The 21,944-nt window shown below is 40.8% G+C and overlaps 1 protein-coding gene across 3 annotated transcripts in view; it reads left to right on the top strand.

Moving 5' to 3' along the window:
* ELMO1 (engulfment and cell motility 1) overlaps positions 1–21,944 on the top strand; it is a 310,449-nt gene that overhangs the window by 69,549 nt on the left and 218,956 nt on the right. For all 3 annotated transcript variants that reach the window (XM_082337795.1, XM_082337794.1, XM_082337796.1), the window contains 2 exons: positions 5,948–5,998; positions 15,405–15,574. In XM_082337795.1, coding sequence (XP_082193921.1) covers positions 5,948–5,998; positions 15,405–15,574 — 221 coding nt within the window. The remainder of the gene's footprint in view (positions 1–5,947; positions 5,999–15,404; positions 15,575–21,944) is intronic.

Raw genomic sequence — 21,944 nt, 5'->3', positions numbered from 1 at the left:
CTCCAGTGGGTTGTAGAGTTGCACTGGATTAAGTATACCCTGACACTGCACCACTTGTGTAACTTGGTTTATTTACTAGCTTCTGTAATCCTTGAATAGGGGTAGATAAACAGTGTGCAGAAAACTTTCTCTTTTTAGAAACTTCAGCCAAACTACCAATACTTAATTTTTTTAAGGAAAATGCTATCATCAAATTCTAATGTGAAAAACCAGAAGACATCCTCCCTGTTTCCAGCAGCTTCCCAGAAAAAGGAATTTTATGACAAGATTAATTGCCTCAGTGTTTTTTCTAAAACAGTACAGTCCTGTTGTGCCAAGTAGTACAATGTTGATCATTACCTATAGGTCTTAAATTTCATCTTACTAAAGTTTTTGGTGGCTAAAAATGAACTTAAGAAATTTCCAATCAAGTCAACTGAGTGTTAGATCTAACCTCATAGTCTATCTCCAGCTGTAACTGTAGCAGATGCCATTCAGGGTTGTGATCTGATGATGGCTTTCACTCCCTTCTTGCTTCCTCAGCCTCCGCATTTGTTGTACTACAGGTGTTGGAGGCTACATCTACACTTAGTCTATTTAGTATCCATATGAGGGCCATGAAATTCTTTCATCTCTTCTTGAACCTGCTGATAATGCCTGCTTTCACAAGCTCTTGTGACGGCAAGCTCAAGAAGTTCACTGCCTGCTGAATGAAGAGGTACCTTCTTCATCTGGTTTAAAGTGATCCCTTACTGCTTTCATCAAGTTACCTCCTAGTTCTCATACTGCAGGATTTGATAACAACAGCTCTGCATTGAGCTTGTCCAGTACTTTCCCTCCTCTGGCCTTTGTCCTTCCAACCTGAGGAGACCTTGCCTCGTGAGGCAGCTGCTCAATCCCATTGAGCGTTTCATTTGCCTTTCTCTGCGTTCTCCCTGACACTACTGTGTCCTCCTTAAGATGTGAGGATCAGAACTGCACACCGTCCCCTGCATATGGGTGCATGAAGTTCTTGTGTTGTGGCAAAATGATGCCCTCTGTCTAGTTCACGGTACCACTTCTGATGGTGCCCAGTGTTCACTGGCTGCTGTAGCACACTGAATCAGTGCGTTAAGGGAGATCTGCCAACAAGGACTTTGCTTCTCTTTCCTGAGTTGTTGACTTAGAAATGAACTCTTATTATGTATCATTTTGTCCTTATTTACTACTTGCCCAAACTCATCCTCATGAAAATGTTATGGAGTCACTAATTTGAAGTATATTTCATAGCTCTAATTTTTTGTTGCGTCAATGTGGAGGAAGGTGTAATAAAATAATAGTAGTATGGAAATAGGGAAGAATCTATGAATTTAATGATATAAACACGTGAAGAATTTTAGATTTCTTGGCTGTTACTCTTTAGCCCGGTTAGAGAAGTCTGAAGGAAGCTGTTTGGTCAAGGTTAAAGAATAGTGCTGAGCGAGCTATAACCATGGGAACAAACACTTCTGGGTCTTCCTCAAATATGTTAAGAAAACATTCCATTCCAACCAGTTACAGTGAGCTGAATTTTGAGGCATTTTCTTGGGTATAACAGATTATTAAAATGATAAGATAAATACATAGCAAAATAAACTTTAATTTTGCTTGATAAGTTTTCTGAAGTGTGTCTCCAGCAAAGCTCTGAATAAATGGCTTGACTGTTTTGATAGGATTTTTTGAAAGTGAATTCACACACCATCATCCTTCTCCATCGTTTGGTGGACTGTTAATGCTTGAGGCCTGCTTTTTAGATGCAAGTCTATGTAAGTCTCCTGCGTGTGTTTTTGGGCAAAGTAGCCTATGGAACAGTAAAGGCAGAGCTTTGAGAAGGAACAGAATCTGGTGGCGGATAATATAGGTTCATGTTGCTCCAGCTGGTGGAGCTGGAAGTCAGGGCCCCAAGACGTGAACACAAGGCGAACTGTCCAGGTATCCTCTGCTTCCTGCTGTGTTTTGTTGTTTATGTGTTTTCACGGTAGTACTTGTCTGTCTGATTGAAAACTCGGCTTGGAAAGTGTTGTGCAGCAGTATGATGATTGGAAATGCTACCTGCTCAATTAGAATAAAATCATCTAGTGAATGTAGACTCTTGCTAGGTATAATATTGCAAATGGGGCTTATTTGTATCCATAATATAACTGCTGTCTTAGTCCTAGGTAACATTTATAACAAATCTGTTTTGTTGTTATGGAGTTTTTTTAGGGGCATTTTGGATAGTGCTGTTTTCACTAGTTCCCTCTCTGCCCAGGAATAAGCTTCCCTAATGCAGTTCGACATCATGAACAATATCTACAAACCTAATATGCACTTGAGAAACAGGTCAGAAATGTCTTGGAAGAGGTTTTTGGTGGTGGTCCTCCCTGTCTTGAATAGCAGTGGTGCTTATGAGTATGTCTGCCAAAGCCCAGCTGCTGTGTTGGAATGATGCTCTGTTATCCTGGAAAAGAAATCCACAAGATGCTGTCCCTAACACTAAGCAGATTAACTGTGTGTAAATGTTGCAGCTGAAATTAAATAACATGGCGACTACTGCATCACACAGTTAATGTAGGAAATCCTCTTGGCTTAATTGTACGCTTACATGCTGTTTCTTGGTCATTATTTAGAATGGATAAACAAAATTGGATTTTTGACTGGGGAACAGCTAACCTTTTTCAAGTTTTGGCTAGCCTGCTGTGTTACAGATTTGATGCTTTGAATAGTTCTGGAGAGAAGGCATGGGCAATTTTCCTTAAGCCTTTGCCTAAATCAGGAGTTGAAGATGAGCTCTTTATCTCTTGTGATAGCACTGATTGAATTTACGGTATAGGGCAGACTTAGGCACTTTGCTCTGAGCCAGGCATGATGAGAGAAAGGTCTTTGTGCTTCGCGTGCTGTGGGCTCTGACAGGCATCGCAACTTTGAGGCTGAAAGCTTTGGTGTTTCAGACTCGGCTTGATAAATAAAGACCCCAAACAAAACTTCCAGCGATGCTTTTATGTACTCTGTGTGTTCTTTTTCCTCTGCTATTTTATATATAACGTGCTGACATACGGTCACTCTGGACAATAGTACTTCTCTTGTTTATCCGTATGTTGTATCTGAACTTCAACCAGGTTATCAGCTTCCCTTTTTCTACTTGTTTTTAAATTCCTCTGACTATAGAGAAATACTGTATTTTTAACAAGATATTTTTCACTTGCTAGAGTGGTTGTAGATTCAATCTATAAGTGTCCTTATGTAATTAGAGGTTTATTTTTTTAACTTCCATGCATGACACTGTAGAGAGTGTATCAGGTTAAGCCCAACTTTTTATGGGTTAGGGTTTCAGCTTTGGACAAAACTACTGTAATTGAACAAACTGTGGAGCATGGTTTCAGCCTGAAGCAACTGCAAAATAATGTAATTTGGGCTGTGGTTGACAGCTTGCTGCTTCTCCTTGTGCTTCCCCTGTTCTCTTTTTCCCCCTATCCCTTCCCTGCTCTGAAAGATGTGGTTCAACCATCTTTCCTGGGTTAGCACTGGTGCCTGACCCTTGCAGAGCTTGTTGCTGTTTATTAACCTGACAGAAAACTCCCCTCTCTTTCCTACCAGGGGTGCTTTCTGCCAGGTTAGTGAGATTGCGCGATTGACCCCTCAAACAGGTCTGTCCAGCATCAGAGCTGGTATAAGGTAGAAAAGGGAGCAGGCAGGCGGGAGGGAGGCACCCCTCCGTGCAGTAGTACGCTGCCGTTCAGCAAACTCCTTGGACCTTCTGAGACCATAGTGTAGCCTTCTCACACAAAGCCTGGTACCTCATGTTTGCAATGGACTAAGAGTGTTGCAGAGATGCTTATTGTGGCCCAGATGAAGTGACTTGACTTGTTCAACCGTGAACTAATTTGTACATCTGATTTGGTAGTTTGTGTTAACTAGAGCAGGAAACATGAGAAACTTTAAGCCCAAAGTCATGCTGCTGAAAAAAAAAAGCCTGTGTGGGTGCTCTTACTTATGTTTAAGAACAGTCTATTTACTTAGCTCCAATATTTTCATAAGGCTATCAGTGAACTTTCACTTCTGAATGTGATTGGTACAGTTTAAGTTGTTTAAGTGTTGTCTGATTCCCTAACAGTTTTTAATATTGTGGCATGCTGGGATTTGCTACGTTCCAAGTAAAGCTGATGGAACCCTGTGTGTGTGTATGCGTGCATGCACGTACTCGGGCCTTAGTGCCTTAGCCTAAGCTGTTGATGGAGGTAGATTTAGCCTATGCTGACTGTCTGTCCTGAAGCAATTCTATTCAGTTCCACAAATCCAGGAGGTGGTAAAGAGTTTAAGCCACCACAACTGTTTGCAAAGTGAGTTTGTTTCAACACTGATGTAGATTAAACCACACAAATGCACTATTGCCACTGCATACAGATTCCTTAGACATGATGAGACATAGCTGGGTCTGGTGCTCTTTTACTACGAGAGGAGAAGATCTGGCGCTTCGTTAGTGCTGTGGGAAGTTACTCTGTACTTAGCTGCTCACCCTTTTTTGCCCCTCTCTTAAGTATAGCCTGGCTGGCCTCCCTGGGGCTGTTCTGGCAGGAGGAGACTGCTAAGGCCTGAGATGAGTTATATGCATATGTAAGAGAAGATGCTGTAAAAAACCTTCTCCCTTGTACCCTCTGTGTTGTCTGGCACTTCAATTATTTCAGTTAGAGTGAAGAAGTGTTTGTGGGTGGAGGATGATCTTGCATATAGCTAGAACCAATCCTACAGAGGACTTGGGTACCAAGAAAGAGACAATGTACTAGAGTTTTATTTTGGGACTGCTTGACCTGGTTTCAGGCAAGATTTATCCTGTTTTTAGCATTTTGGATTTGAGATGTTATCAGAATGGGAGCAAGAAGGATAAAATGAATGGGGGAAAAATTGCATGAGAAGAAATACACCTTTTCTTTTTTTTTTTTTTTCTTTTGCTAAACACCAGTCTGCAGAAAGCCTGCAGTGTGGTCTTTAGAACAAAATTAGCTCTTATCCCTCAAACTGTGAGGGATTCCTCTGATTCCTTTGATGAAATAGGGTAATGGCCGAAGAACAAGCTATTGAATGATGAACGAAGTTGTGACTCTGCATTGAGCTGTGCACAGTCAGTACCTGTCAGTATGTTCATTGTGCTAGGTCCTGTGTTCTCTTAGCCTGTGGTGAACAGGAGGTAGCTTGTTGAAAGAGGGTCAGGTTCCTCTACGCTTACCACAGGGGAAGACAGGGCACATGGGCACTGACCACAAAATTGTGAGGATATTGTAAGCGTACACCATAGCTTACGCCATGGCAGCTTTTTCATATACCCTTAGCTTTAGTTTAATTGAACACGTTATGTGAGCTTAACCAAAAGAAAATGTTTAATGCTGCCTCTTTCTGCCAGCCGGGTAAGGAGAATGACTTACGGCATGTTTGAACTTCACTTACCGCTAACAGCGATGCTTTTTTTACTTTGGGGGAGAATGCAAAGTCGTGGTGGCAGAGCTCAGCGGGTTGGTTCCAGTGGTTTAAGTCAGCATGTTCTTGTTATAGAAAATGGAGACCCAGTGGGATAAATTTGAAATCCTGCAGATGTTTAATGACATGTTTCAACAAACTTACGAACTCCTCAACTATGTAGCACAATACCAGAGCCAGACACCATGGACAGTATATTTCAAAGAAATATTTAGAAGTTGCCAGTTGAAGCTAAACTTTGAAAAACATGAAGTCATTCTTGAAAGGGTTCAGTTTTGTTAAATATCATGTGAACAGCCACCTATTTCTTGAAGCTAATGTTAGTATGCCTCAGTGGGGAAAATACTGTATAGATGTTAGCTCACATATGAAAGAGGGAAGCTTTTGCATGCAGACAGGAGAAAGTACTGTTTCTGGTTTAGTGTGGCATTCTGCTCAATGCATGTTTCATGTTTTTATGCGAGTCTTACATAAAACCTTTTGGATTTTTCTCTTTCAGAATCGTAATGAAATAAAAAATGGAGCGATCCTTCGATTAACAACATCTCCAGTGAGTTATTGTTCTGTTCTTCTCTCCCTTGAAAGTGAAGATTTGATTAGTAAACCATTGTGAACTGATGCATGTATTTTTAAGCTTTAGCCACACTGTATCCCACAATCCCCCTGCAAAGGAGGATGATGGTGTGATCACAAGATGACCGTATGTGTTGTTTTCTTTTTTTGAGTTATGGTTTCAGGGGTGGTATCTCTGAGTGACATTTGGTGATAGGGTTGGCACAACTGGGTGTTTTTTGTCTTTCACTTCTCTCCCACTGGGAACAGCTTTCATGTCCAAGATACGTCTGGTTCCCTGCTGGCACTGCAGTCTCACTCAAGTGCTCCTTTTCTGCCTCAGAGCTCAGAGCCAAGAGAAAAGGCTGGGAGTTGAATCGTGGAGAGCTCTGCTGGGCAGCTCAGGTCACAGCTTTCCTGCTCTCTGGGTTCCTATTGAGTGAGCAGCAACTGTAATGTTGAGACTTCACTGTTTTGTTTTGGTTTGGTGTTTTGTTTTGTTTTGTTTTGTTTTGTTTTGTTTTTTTTTTCCCCCCCAACACCACCTCCTTGCCAGCTCCTCAAAAAGCATGGCAGAGTTGCTGGTTGCCTTGTAATGGCCTGTTTTCCTGCTGAATTGAGCAGTACTGTTGCCACATGCTGAAAGCCACTATTAGTCCCAGAAGATGTATGTCTAAGGCAGCAGCAATCCCATTTCCTTGCTGACAAACGTAGTGTGCCATTAAAATGGTTTACCTCTTCATGGTGGTGTTCTAGCTTCTGCAGATTCAAAGCATTCTTATGGCCAGACTCTGCCACTCTGTACTGCAGCTCATTTGAACAGGCAAGATGGAGCTGCAGTGGTTTAACTTTTGGCTTCTGTTGAACCTGTTAAGAGTGGGGTCAGTTACTGCCATAAAATGTGAAAACTTCTATCTAGAAGCCACGTAGAGATTATAGATACGTTTTTGGATGGATCACTTTTCAGCTAGTAGGGCCTAGGCTCAAAGTAAAGAAACAGAGAAGTGTATGTTGTTACTAACTTCCCAGGTTCCCCAGGTGTCATGTGCATTGCCACTCCTCCCCAGCCTGCTTAACCTGATGATGGCCTATATTGGACTTAGGAGGTGACTGAATTTGTACGCAGGTTTGTGTGTAAGTGGAAATTGAAGATGCCAATATGGAAACATGTACATGCCTCAAGTTTTTTGATAAGTGACTGCAATATTAATCTGCAGGAGTGTAGCTTCTTAACAAAAAGCACTTCTAAGGAGCAGCCAGCTGGGCAAAGACAAGAGATTTCCATTATCCTTGATCATCTTTTTCAGTGGTTGTTACATACAGAGCTTTACAGTCACAAGAATAAACAACAGTTTAATACCATGGCTCTGTCAGAGTCTATGTGACTCCAGAGTCTCCTGCCACACGTCACCAGAACAGCCTTGTACATGGGGAAACCACTCGCTAGTGGAGTAAACCCCGTTTGGTGGAACTTCCTCAGAAACAGACAGCCCCAGCACCAGCTTCTCCTAACCTCTGGGACTTCTTAAGAACAAATATCCACTCCACTGGAAAAGGGCTATCTAATGCCCAGACTTCGGGATCTCATGAAATCAAAACAACATCTGTGGTTCATCAAGAACCAATGTGGTCCAAACGCACTGCATCATTCTTTTGTGTAACCACAGCACGGAGTGACAGCATGAGATGACTCATGGAATCCTTCCCTGTCTCAAAATCCGCAACCAGTTGCACCATGCAAAACTGAAGAGAGGCTGTGCTGAGACAGATCTGTGGAAATGGCTGTCTGTCTTCATGATCGCTTGTGCAATTGGAAACATGACCTACAAACACAAAAGGCGAATTTTGGATTTATAACACTTTCTGCTAATAGCTATGGGCAGGAAGGTGGGACTTTGCATAAGACTCTCCTCTGTTTGTTCTGTTTCTTTGGCGATTTGCCTTAGGGTCAGTCAACCAAGACAGAGGTCCTTAGGATACTGAGGTATTACCCGTTACCTACCAAGTTATGGACCACTCTGGCACTGGCCTGCAGTTATGAGTGACTCGGCCATCCTGCTCTAAGATAGAAGGCCACTCTACTTTCTAGTCTTCAGTATTGATATTTGTCCCTGAACCAGTGCTTGTTTTCAAATTTTCTGATGTGTTTAAAAAGCTTTTGTTAACTTTTTCCCAGAATCAGAGAGGTAGCTTGGAAGGAGGTTTCAAAGGACTGGATTGGTTTTTGTCAGATTAGAGAGTATTTGTATTCTTTAAATAGACATAAAATGAAGTTCTGCATGTTCCCACCCTACAATAGTAACTTTGCTTTTAAGGTACTGGCGAAGTGGTCATCATAGAGGTACCTCAAATAGATAGATTAAAGGCTTCCAAGCTGTGGTTTTTAGACTGGTGACCCACACAACACTTGTCGTTTACCCTGAAAAGCTAACAGGCCATCTGTTTCCATTTTTCCTCTGAAATTCTATATGAGAGCAACTGTAGTTGGAGGAGATAATGTGAAGAACAGGCTGCATGATACTCCTACAAAAAGGGAAAGATGCTTTCCTAGCTGCTAGAGCTGGGTGGGAAATGTTTTTCTCATCCTGTGAAAATATTAAGATTCTGAAATTTGCCCCTCCCCCCCCCCTTTTTTCTCTATCCTACATCAGTATAAAGCTGAAACTATCTCCCCCTTCCCCTAGAAAAAGAAAATCATACCAAAAATGCTTTATGATGAGGTGGAGGAATTAGAAAAGAAGGAGAGGAAGATCGAGAGAAATTAAGAGGAGCCACATACAGATTATCCAGTGTCTGGGATGTGTCCATGTATTTCCAGAGAGGCCTGAACTGCCTGCTTCCTGGCTATTGTGGGTAAAAAAAGTCTGTCCTGAACTTCACAAGCATTTTGAGGAAACTTTTTTTTCCTTGAAGAGTTGAGGAATCATTTTGACCACTTCTGAAGGCTGCATGAACTTAAAATCTTTTCCAGTTCTTCATTTTCATGCAACTTATTACCATGACAGCCAGTAGTCTGGCTATACCCATTCACAGCTGCATGTCCTGAGTCATTGAAAATTGGGTGAGAAGGATGAGATATGATCTTTTTGAGTTCTGTTGTCATTAGCCTCAAATTGTGTATTGCTTATGTACCCAGAGTAGGTACTATTAAAGATTTAAAGGAGGGAGGCGGAAAAAAGGTAGTTTTATCTAGAAGTAGTAAAACGGCATTTTTGGGTTGGCTTTTTTAAAATTAGGATTTGAAATCTAACTCCCCAAATCTAAATGTTAAATACTTTCATTTTTGTAATCTCAAATATAGGTTATTTTGTGTGCGTGTATATAGGGGCCTTTTTCTGAAAATCATTGTTAATATTGCAAGGGCAAAACTGCAGTTATGGTGCACTGCTAAAGCCATTACAAATGCTTGCCTTCAGAGGTTTACAATGTGTCTATTTTAAACTTCTTTGAGTTAAAACTTTGCAAACGCCTGTCATTAGGCCTGGTGGGAATTTGAACTGCCTCTTTGTTTCCGTAGGTCTGTTTGCGAAGTTTCTGTGATTCTCCGAAAGGCTGTTTTTTCTAAACAATGCTATTTTTTTCCTCTATAAACCACTCGCCACACAGACACTCTGTTTCCTAGGTAACTTGAGTACAGATTGAATTTCTCTCATATTATCTTTGTTCCTATATCATCTTTCTTATTTATTTTTAACCTCTCCTATCATCTTTCTTAACAATTCTTTGTGCTACTGTGTGTTTTTGCAGTTTTCCATGACCTATTTTCCCCCTTTGTCCATTTGCATTTCTGAAGGGACTCATCAAAAGTTTCTTATGCAACATTTCTTTGTATTTGAACATACGTGACAGCTGAAATGCCAGATTGCTATTGTCTGTTTTGTGATACCCATATTCCAGTGGATGCTGGGTAGGTGTATAAATAAATGAGCTGTAATTGCTCCCAAGTGTGAGACTATTCTGAAAGGACAGTTGTGTCCTGCAATGCAGCAAGTAGAGTCCAACCTTTTAGTGTGTGCAACTGCAGGATTCCTTTGATCGGATCCTGCAAATCCTCATTCAAATGACTAATTATTTTGAAAGGATACTAAAATACTGGGAAAATTAAACTGAAGAAGCTGGCCTCTTCCCCCCCCCCCCTTAATTTAATGGTTTTCAAATAGAACTGATTTTTTTGAGCACTCGCTGTTTATTTGAAAGTAGCTTCTTGGGCACTTAAAAAACATAACTTGCTCATGAATTATATATCTTAAACGTTGAGTCAATGGGTAGTCTTTTCTAATGTGGTATTTATGGTGCCTGATGATTTGCTTTTGTCACATGCTTTTCTTCGGTCCCCTGGTTGGAGATTGGTTGAGTTCTGAAACCTGTAAGTTGTTTGTAGGCAGCTGTATTAGCATTTCTAGCATGAGCAATCATGTAAATAGGGGCATTCATTAATAGGCATAGTGTTTTCCCTGAATGCTTTTACAGATATGAGCAACAGGTTTTTTTATTTATATGTGATCTACACAGACAAGGAAGCGTAGAGTTTTTTTAACCTATTTCTACTTATGCATCTGAATCCTCTATCTTTGAGTAAAAGTTGGGGGATCTGGTCTATAATATTTGATCTACAATTGCTTTAATATGCGCTCAACTGACTTAATGTTCTTGGAGTTCAGTAAATGCATAAATATTTGCAGGTCCAGCCTATGATTGTGTTTATGTTTATCATGTAATGGTGAATTAGTTATTTGTTGAACCCCATACCAGGAGCACTGACCATGGAAGTCAATGAGCCACTTTTATATTTGTCTGCTCATAGTATAAGAGGAAGATTTGGGAAGTGGAGTTGGTTTTTGTCTTTTTATACATAAAGGTTTAATCTCATGTTTTCAAGTTTCCACAGGCATATTTTGAATAGTAAGCAAAAAGGATTGTTTCAAATGCAGCAAGAAGAAAAAGTGCTTCTCAAGCATTCATAAGTGGCTACTGATTGCATAAACTTATTTTAGGCATATTTACATAATACATGTGGCTATGCATCTGTAAGGCTTTTATCATTGATTTAGTATGCGACTCTAGACATGACCATTTCCCTGTTTCTCTGCCTCCTTAATTGTGTACAGTGATAGTGTAGGACTGCTCTGTGTATTACGTTCGTACAGGGCTTTAGATGTAGAAATTGTGCTTGAGTATTAACGTAAAAACGCTAACAATTAATGTCTTTTCTAATTAAAATGTAATCTCATTGCTTACCTGGCATCAGACGCCAGTCAGCCTTGCTGGGTCTGTGGAGTCTGGTTTGCATATAATGCCATTAATGGTTGATAGTGGTTGCATTTGGAATCTGTGTCCTCCCTTCTGTCCTGGCTCACTGTATTTTGTATTCTGTACAGAAACCCTGTGTATGTCTGGGTAATAAGTTGCTTTCAAAGTTTGCACAAAGTATTCGGTGGCAAAGAAATGATAATTTGATCAGTAGAATCCCTTGTTAGGATGATCTTGGGATTCCTAACCTCCAAATGGCTATTTGAGTCTCTAAGCAAGTCACATCTTGGATTAGTTTTCTTTTTAAGCTGACAATCTCATCAAGCGGCTCCTTTTAAGCACTGCTACTCCCTAAGGGCAACCTTTCTGGCTGTCCTGGGAGCAAGTCATGTAAGACTAGACATGCAGCTTATGCCTCTTGACAGCCTTTTGAAATGCTGGGGCTTCAACAGCGCACCTTTTACAAGCTTCCTGTCTTCCTTCCTTTCTAAACAGGAGAGCGGTTAATGCTGTCTTTCTTTTACTTGAACAGCCGTGTTTCTGTTAATTCCCTCATAACAGTTCTCAGTTGGGCAGATTTTATATATTTATTTATTCTTACCTGAATGGTATTTCAATAAGAGCAGAGACATGGCAGCTAGCTCTACGGTTGCTTTAATGAGCTGTGCTCTCTGTCCATCCACTGATGGATTGTAAATCATTAAAATAGCTCCCTGGTAAGCACTCAGAGCATATTTCATCTGGGTTTCATTTTTTGATGCAGTCATAAGTGAGCTGTACATTCCATAAGCACGTATGAGTGCTATGGCAACAAGAACTAGGAGGCTTGTGAGAGTTGCATGGTATTCACTGAAGCAATATTTTCACCCATCAGGCACTTGTGATGACAACAGCCAACATTACTTTTGGCCATGTCTCCAGTGAGACACGCACCAGCACTCTTGCTGAGACAAATATTTGTCTACCCCTTTAATCAAGATCTGCGCTTCCATTATCAGTTCTTTTCTGATAGTAGGAGCAAGGTTTATTGTATGCAGTGTCTTGCGAAACTTGTTTCATGTAAAAAAAGTACCGCTGTGTAGAAACTTTGCTGATGGGGCGTTAGCATTGGCATAGTCAGATAAAGCCTATGATGTTAGTAAGCTCCCTTTTATGTGCTCTAAAACAGGGCTGAACCACTTTTGTATCAGAGAGACGTCGCTTTATAGATTTTTGTGCTCTGTAGAGGGGACCAAGCCGTCTCTGATCTAAGATTATATTTTGGGTTTAGTGTGGTGAATTTCAAAGCTCTCTCTGACTTCAGAGGAAACAGAATTAATGTGATCTCCGTCGATAGGTTGGTCCTACTCATGCTGTAGGTGAGCTGTTAATGCACCTCCCTGTTACTGGTGTTCTCAGTTTTGGCAAGAGGTAAAGTTAGTTCTTTCCATGCTTGGTATTGATTTGTGTGTAATGGAATTCTAACTGGGATGGCAGCAGCAGTTCACCAGCCCCAAATGTTTATGCTGGGGGCAGGAATCTCTCCTCAAGAGGAAGGGTGAACTTGACCATTAATAGTCTGTTGTTAATGTATACGAAGATGAAGCGTTGTTTACACAGCAGTTGTAGGTGTGATGTGAAGGGGTTTGGAGGAGGATGTTCTGCCAGCTCTACTTACATGTTCTTTTGTGCTTGCTACTGTGCTGCCCAAGTGATTACAGTCCCCATCTGTTTGGCCACAGCTCTGCTGCCCAAGTTCTGCCCACTCAGACTTACTGGTTGAGCAGCTCGGGAGAGCTGCTCAGTCACACTGAACCAGGTGTTTTGTTCATCTTTTCTATTTGTTTCATTTTTCACTGAGTCCAGGAGCTTTCAGAGGACTTCCTTCCCATGGAAAGCTGGAAGAACTGTATCCTTCAGTGGGCAGACAGTGGAGGTGGTAGCTTCCCGGAACCATGGCAGGTAGAAGAAGGCATGTGCACTGATCTTAGTGGCCTTAAGGTTAAATTTGAGCAACCATTTCCAAAAGTCAGGGGAATGCAGCTGCCATAGTGGTATTGAAGATTTTCTGAAGTGTTTCTTTTCTGAGGTGGGCAGGAATTCAGATGTTGCATGTATTCTGAGAAAGAGTAATGTTTTGAGGATGCTTTGCATCTCTGAGTCTTCCTGAGTTGTTATCGTAGGGAGTCTAAGGAGCTCAATGAAGGAGGTCATTTGGTGAGGTGGGAGCCGACTGTTGAACTTCTGGTTCAGGTAATAATAGTGGTTGCTCTGAATTTTTGTAGCTGATGACACGAGAGTACTTCAGCAAAACTTCCTTTACCTGCTCTGACGAAAGGAAAGGGTTGGAGGGAGTATTCTGTGATTGTCCTGGAAGTTGGAAGTTAGTGAGATCTATTTTTATTTCTTCCATAGGCTTTGGCAAATGATTTAGCCTACCAGCTGCTTAAGTTTGAGAGAATATTCTTTTAGTACCATTCAGACAGACATTGCCATTACAGAGAGACTGTATAAGCCATTGTTTCCCCATTACAGCTCAAACCTATTGATAGAGTAGGTAGCTTAGGGTGGCAGAAAGACCTTTTGAATGACAGGATTCAGCCTTTTTATAGATAATGCGACTGCTATGGCTGCACCACCCAATACTTAAGGCATAGAAAAGCTCAGGACTAAAGATACTGTGTTTCTTTTCAATGCTGTCTTAATTGAGGATGTTAACCACAGTCATACTAACGAGAAGATACTTCCTCCCCGTACACGCTCCTCACCACATAGGTTCTGGCCAAAAACTGATTGGAGACCATGCATTAATTTTTCTTTGTAAAAATGGGAAGTAACAAAGCTCGCTGATCTTGGAGGATATTGGAACATGTAAATTATTAATGTTTGCGAAGCAAAGTTATGTAGATAGGAAGCTGTATCTCTAACAACACGGTGGTGTTTTTTCTTGTGTTCCCTGTTTAAATATTCACTTGCACTAAAAATGTCTACTATCTCAGAATCTTGATCTGCAGAGATGACCATCTCTGTGAAGAGTATATTCATTACTTGAACAGAAAAGGAATTGTCTGTCAGCACAGCCTTTTCTTCTATTTTTTCTTCTCCAGCTGAGAAAGAATAAGCGTAATCTCAGAGAAAATAACTCTCAGCAGAATTTACCAATTTGGTTTCCTAATGACACATAGCTTCTCATTCACCTTTCATTCAGTTCAGGTAAGAAGTGAATTTTAGGAAATTGAATTCTGCAAGTATCTGTATATAGTGAGGAGGATTATTTTTCTAAGAAAAGTACTGGCTAGCTAGCTATTAACTGAAGCTTTTGGGTATTGTGTTCAGGTAAGTGAAAGCATCAGTTTGAAAACGTGAGATGTATTTTAAAGTATTTGTATGGCTAAAGAGAGAGACAATTCAATATGCGTTATTTAAATATCCCTTTAGCTTTTTATCATCAGTGTTCATTTCGGATTTCACTGTCTTATCCTGTATTTGAAGCATTAATGGGCAGAATAGCCTAGTACATGTGGATATTGAACTTGCATAAAGATGTATGAGTGATAATATCATAGTATTATGTGGGAAGTAATTATTCCTATGCTCCTTATAAGAGAGTATGTAGTCTTTTAGTTGATTGTGAACAAAAGGAAGAGGGGGAGGAAGGAGCAGAAGGCCTGAAATTGGTCTCTACTGATATAATCTGATTAGGACAGTATACAGTCTTTGTTGTTAAAGGTCATGAGAAGTGTGTAAACTGAGTAAGCGTTGACAGGGAAAAAAAGTGCTGCCATTATTATACTGAGATTGTCTGATGCAATTTGTTTTATTTTCATTTCTGCTTTTATTGATATGACACACATAAGCTCTTCAAGCCAAAGGCTGTCTTTTGTAATGCTTACATTTTGCCTGAGACAATGGGATATCTATCCATTGCTCAGCATATGATTCTGCAACAATCCAAATAATTATAGGTAATAATGGACTAATACATGAGTAATATACTTTTACAGAAGTAATTTGTATGTGAGCTGCTTAATCATTTCTGAGCATGCAAGTGTTAAGTATCATTAATATTAAACATGGCCATTGTTCCTGCTTGAGCTGATGTTTTATTCATTATTGCCATTGTAACGAAAGCTTTTTTTGTTGTTTTTGTTTTCTACGTTTTGTTTCTCTCTTAGGCTCAAAATGCACAGCAGCTCCATGAGAGGATCCAGTCTTCTAGTATGGATGCAAAGTTAGAAGCACTGAAAGACTTAGCCAACTACTCACGGGATGTTACATTTGCCCAAGAATTTATAAACCTAGATGGCATTTCCCTACTAACACAAATGGTTGAAAGCGGCACAGAGTAAGTATTCTGCTTAAACTCTGGCCTTCCTCCCATATGGATGCTTTTGTGCTCACTCTCTGAGTGCCTGAAGTATTTCTGTATACAACTTATAAGATTATATAAAATAAAACATCTGAAGAGTTCTGGGCTGCTAGGATAGTATATCCATTATCTGTGAGAATATTTTTTAATTTCCTCTAACAATGGGCTGGTGGGGATTGGGAGTGAGCAAAGAAGGAAGTCACAGTACCCTGTGTGCCATAAAGTTTTGGGAAGACTGTGGTCCTAGTTTCTTCTCTAACCATTGGAATTTAGATAAATCATTGATGCTATATTTAAAGGCTGATATTCAAGTGATGTCACCTGAAAACTGTGTTGTAAATTTCGTGTTACTGAGAACATGTGGAGCAAAACCCAGTGCTTGCTTTATTTCCGTTTTTGTTGTTTTAATTCTGGCTGGGTGTTTTCAAATGATAAGGGCTTTTTGACATGAAATTGAAAGCTGACCTCTGAAAATACATTTATTCTTTACCAAAACATCTTGCCAATTTTCACCATTGGTGAAATTCAGCACCGTGGTCCTGAGTAAGTGTCTATTGTCTTAATGTGGAGGGTACTACAGAAAAGTATCAACTGGATTGTTGCACTATTAAATTATGTTCTAGCAGTTACTACTTCAAGTATGCTTTTGCTTTCAAGTAAGAGTTTTAGTGCTTTGCAGTCAGTGTCAACCTCTACTACACATGAAGATATCAACAATACCCACACACTTTCCTGAGAGAAAGAAAATGCTCTGAAAGTAGCCTTCGTATTCATTGGGGGGTGTTCAGTGTTGTGGACCAGACTTCTGAAGTCAATTGCTGAAGTCAATCCAAATCCCCTCTCAAATGTGCTCGTGTTCCCTTGGATTCAAGAAAGTAAATAGTGTTAGAGGGTAAAGCAAAAGTAGCAAGTGGGCTTTGAAATGGAACACAAATTGTCTCTGATGGTCCCGTGCAAGATATCCTGGGGATTTTCCACAGAAAACTAAAGTGCTTTCTAGAATCCAGTAGTCCTTAGATTGGGAAATGTAAAAGCACACTCTCACTGATCCCTGCTTGTTATGTGGTCAATGGTTTATTCGACTTTGAATCCTTGTTGCCTAACTCTAGCTATATACTGGATTTCCAATAGCTTATGGTTTCATCTTCAGTGTTTTGGGGTTATGGTCTTTATTTTTTTGCAGTGATGTGGTCTGTGGCACATATTATGCCACTTTAAAAAAATACAAAAAAATGCTTCTAGGTATCAAATTTGTCAACTTGTCTTATGTTCATATGATATTTGTTGTTTAGGGACCAAATTACATTTAAAACCAAAGGCAGCTTAAGTTGATGTAAACATATGCACACAGTTACTGTACTAATTAAAAAATAAACTGAATGAGCAGGCTCACATGTGCCTATGAAGTTCAGAACATAAGCAAATTAAAAGTCACTGCCTCTGTAGTTTATTTTGTCATGAATTTAAGTTAAATGGTTTAACTTACTCCACTGTGGAAGGTATTTAAAGTAAAGCACTTTATTTTCTATTGAAACAGACAGAGGACATTGACATTTTTTTACAAACCTGTCTTTTAGCTGCATCAAGGTTAAAGCAATTGCCCTCGTCACGCTGCAGATGTGTCTGTGTAGCTGTGGGATGGGTCAAGCTGTAGCAGACTAGTCTGGATTAAAAATAACTATTTGGGAGGGAAGCTACTTAAGCCAGCACGACTGTTGAAAGAACTGCTTAGCAAATTACACCCTAGTAGCAATTCCTGGCTAAGGGTATAAGTTTTCAAACCACACAGCAAGCTTGCAGACTGGACATATGAGCAGAGACTAATTTTTTTTTTTTTTTTTTTTTAAGTGGCTTGCATTTGGAGGGATTTCAGAATTTTCTTTTTAGCTGGTGTAATGTATCACCAAAGATGCATTGATGACTCTACCTGTCTAATCTATTTATCAGTGTTTCTGCCTGTGGGGAGAAACGCTGTCTAGTTTGGCCATTGAACAAAGACTCAGACACTAAGAGTTTCCAGCAGCTTCACGTGTTGATGAACTCTCAGTACTCACTGCAGTCTTTTTTGTGTTCAGCAGCCTAGACATTCTGAGGGGGTCTGCAGGTCAGGTTTTTCCATGTCTGGCTTTGGGAAGGGAGTTGTAAAGCAAGGACATCTGTGCTATGCTGTAGATTCCCTTCTGCTTTTATACTGTGCATCACTGGCTGATAGGTGCATATTTAACAGAACTTGAGATTTAATGAAAGGAGCAAATCCTAATATACACAGACTCATCAGCCTAAGCCTGCTATGGTGCTGCTGCTTTCCTTTCTTGTCTGACTTCAAGCTATTGATCCTGTCCTCCCACTTCAGGGTCTGTCACTCATTGCTGTTTCAGCACATTAAGCCAACAGACAAACTACTTCCACAGAAGAAGCATTTTTTTCTTCGTTTTGTTTTTGACTTTATTACAACAAAACAACTTCCTGAAATGGCCTGTGAGCGAACAAGGTGTGTGTGAGATCCAAAGAAAGGTAGTATATGGAGGAGAGAGTGGGACAAGGACAGCCAGCCGATTGAGCGTCCTAGGCTGTCAAGGCAAAGCAACTGGAGTCGGTCAATTGTTCTCTTATGTTCTCTATTCCTGTTTTCGCTTAGACTCTCTGCAATACCGTTAATAAGTGTGTCTCGCAGGGTGCTCGCTGAACAGGCAAAGCAAGCTGACGGCCTCCTTGCCATTAGCTCTCACCCTGGGCTGTGCACCCTCAGCAGTGTGGCCTTGTGGGCTGTGCTGCTGACCAGGTCACCCAAATGCTTCAAACCAAAAAGCTCTCTTCCCTCCTTTTCCCTGCCCCAATATCTGCCACTTTGTTTTCCCCGATAGTATTTTTAACTCTAACCATTTCAGTATCCGTAGGTGGACCTACCCAAAGATTTATATTAGCATTAGAAAGAAGGGCAGTATTAGAGGAGGAATGACCGATCAGAAGTTTCGGGAAAGGACAGAAACTTCTTTGATGGCCCAGTTTTAGGAGGCAATACATTTTGTAAAGATACCTTTAAGGTGTATCTTCACTGTGGAGTTCTTATCCACCTTTGAGTTACTGTTTTTGAGCCAGCCTTGCTTGACTGAGGCTATGACTCAACCATACAGCTGAGAGAACCCTAATGGCTTGGTGCTGCTAAGAGATGGTCCAGCTCCCTGCCCTCTTCTCCTGGTCCTTGTGTGTTTTCCCCTGCTCTCCAGCCCAGTCCTGCTTCCTTCCTGGAGCTGGTTCTGTCTGGATGCTTCGCAAAGCCAGTCCAGCTTGTTAACATAGCTGAAAAATATTCACGTCTGTTTTGCAGAGTTAGTTTTCTGCTCAGTTTGAGACTTCCAGAAGCAAGAGAGGAAGTGGGCACGAGTGAATGCAGAAAAGACCCTTTTTTGTGGCAACAGACTACTGTGGTGGCATAGACGCATCATTGAGCCACAACCCGAGAGCGGGCATGTTGCGAAATAGCATGAGAGTGGCTGGCTCTGGTATCGCAACCTGGAGACTGGCACTAAGACTCTGAGGGGGTCAGAGGGGATGGGATGTACCCCATGGGGCAGCCGCTGCTGCTCTGCAAGGAGCCCCTCTGTGTGCTTTCCCAGCTGCCCGTGGGTTAATGCAGCTGAGGGCAGCCCTGCATCAGTAAGCCCAGGCTGAGTGGCGCCTCTGTTCACGGTGTGGTGCAGCTGTGCTAGAAATCGATGAATTTTCTTAATTCAAGCTTTATTCTCTATTTTCCCCAAAGGGGCAGACAGTGCTCATTAAAAGTACCGTCATGCTCAGTGTAAGGTTGCTCTGAGGTTTTCTCTGCACGTGGAACTCATGTTAGGGGCAGCTCTTAAGTTATAATTTGAGTGTGTAATTAAGTTTTAGTGGGCAGCCTCTGGAAAGCAAGACTCCAGCTTTTTATGTAACTTTCACTGAGGAAGAGGCCTATGCTTTATTTATAGTTGGCTTTATTTATTGTGCTGCTTGCTCATTATTTCAGTGAAGCTGATGACTATAAAAGTACAGTGACCAGAGTAAGAGAATGTAAATCCCTGGGTTTCTAGTTACCTCTGCTTCATTTTGCTGGTGATGAAAAGAAGTAGCAATATAAAAAGTTGACAGGAACTGACAGTGTTTTCTAGTTAATTTTCCATATGTTGTATTCCTGAATATTGAAGAAAATTAAGAATGCATTAGAGAATAGCCTTTCCAATTTCTTGCTGTTAATAGCTTGAAAAATAACAAATTGAGAGTGTGGGTTTTTTTATTTTGCATATATTTTCAGAAGTGGTTTTAATACTATGTGTAGTTACTATAATTTGGGCCAGATCTCCTTGAGTGCCTGCTGCTTAGAGGAGATTAACTGTAGACATGGTGTGCGCTGGGAGAAAGCCATAGGGGTTGGTGGTAGGCAGATTGTAGGGTGCATGGGGCCCTAGTGAAGCTGAGAGTGCATCTTGTCAATATGAATATATTTATATCAGCAGAGATGCAACATGTCTCAGAAACTGTCCACATGTATTGGGATCCTGTTGATTGACATGGCTCATCTTTGTTTTTCCTTCAGGCTCATTCTTGCTTCCAGAGCATGCTATGAGTCTCTTATTAACGGAAGAAAAAAAAAAGAGGGGAAAAAAAAAGCTAAAAAGCTGGTTTTATGTTTATTTTTATAGTTCAGGTGACCTATAAATTGTAGCAGAGACTGAAAGACAAGTTAGGTCATGAAGAACAAGTAAATGCTGATTCCATTTTATAATTATCCATGATGTCCAGTCATTTTTTGTGCTCTGTGCATCTGCATCACCAAAGAAGGGGTGTGCATGTGCACACACAGTTATTTTCCTTTCTGGAGACTTTTCAGAAGGAGATTTCCGTAGCACTTCTAACACTATTTTTTTTTTGTCTGAAGCCCAGTTCATGCCTAGTTAAGGGGAGCTGAATATGCGGTCCGTCTGGTCGGATGTATAGACAATGTAAAAGGGAAGTGTAAGGCTGTGCTGCTTCTGCTTCCCCCTCTCCCCCAGAGTGCAGTGCCCTAAAATGAGGCAGAAGGAGAGCCATGCTAGAAGGTCGTGGTTACCATAATGACTGATGAAAAATGTGTTCAGGAACCAAACTGGAAGAAACGATCGTGTCTCCTTGCTACCCCATCTGAGATAATGTAGTTTGCCCATTCAGAGCTGTATTCCATAGTCTAGCCCAGAATTAATATTTCAGAAAATCATGGCTGTATAGATAGTCCTTCTGATGTAGCAGAAGACTGGTAAATATGGGGTGGTGGTGTTTTTTTTTTTTTTTTTTTTTTCCTTGATGTATCAGAAGGGTCGTGTGACTGGGCCGGGCTCACAGCCTTCCTTAAAAGGAAAAAAAACCCCTCATAGTCCCTTATAAAGTAAGAAAAGGAAAATGTAAGTCACAAGCCATAAATATTGAAAGACCAAAGAGTTAATATAAGGAATCTAAGTTTATTTTTGTCATTACCAGTAATAATAATAATCTCATGACTGGGAGGAAAAGGAGGAAGGCCTATGCAGAATTTTCAGTACTTTCCTATTGGCAGTATCACAGTCTCTGTCACTTGTCATTTGGCTGAAATAACATGCAGTTTTTGCCAAAAAACTGAGACTATGCTAAGCCTAGCTGTCTTGACAGTAACCAGAATTGTTTCTGCTGCTGTTGAGAAGGTTGTTCTTCAGAGGTCTGCTTCATCGATGTGGCTGTGCTGAGCAGCTTTATCGTAGTACTGCCGTGGCACAGGAGCACGGTAGTCGATGCTGCTTGGACATGGTTGCAGATAGCCTGATTTTAATTATAAGGGTGTTGTAATTGCTTAGTGCACAGATTGGAGAGAAAAACTTGCTTTAAATTGGGATGGTTGTTAAATTTTGTCATCTTCTTATTGGAAGTAATAAATGCAGCTAGATCAGATTCATGTAAGCTTCTAAATAAATGTGTATTTGTATGGTTTTTGACTCTCAACTAATAGGAGTCTTCTATTGAACACATGCAGTTGCAGAGTTGGCTGCTGTACAGCTGGAAGTCTCTGAGACGGCAATTGTGCATGCTTTAAGGACAAATCGTATTGTTCAGTGAAATTCTAGCTCTTGGCTTGTCTTACAGAGATAATACTGTATACCAGCCCAGTGGAAAACTGAAGACAGATTGATTTGGAGTTACTCCGACTTTAACACGCTTTTTGGGACAGTTGCTCACATACCCGCTAATGGTTTTTTCCATCCCAGTCTGATGAGTATTTCAGTAGTGCTGTCAAAACACTTAAGCAGCCCTTGCTCACAGCCACTTGTTCCTGTCCTGCTTCATCTGAAGAGTTACACCGGTACTG

The sequence above is a fragment of the Platalea leucorodia genome (assembly GCF_965183815.1).
Source record: "Platalea leucorodia genome assembly, chromosome: 1".
Lineage (NCBI taxonomy): Eukaryota > Metazoa > Chordata > Aves > Pelecaniformes > Threskiornithidae > Platalea > Platalea leucorodia.
The sequence above is the reverse complement of the archived record's forward strand: the minus strand, read 5'-3'. Positions and strand labels throughout refer to the sequence as shown.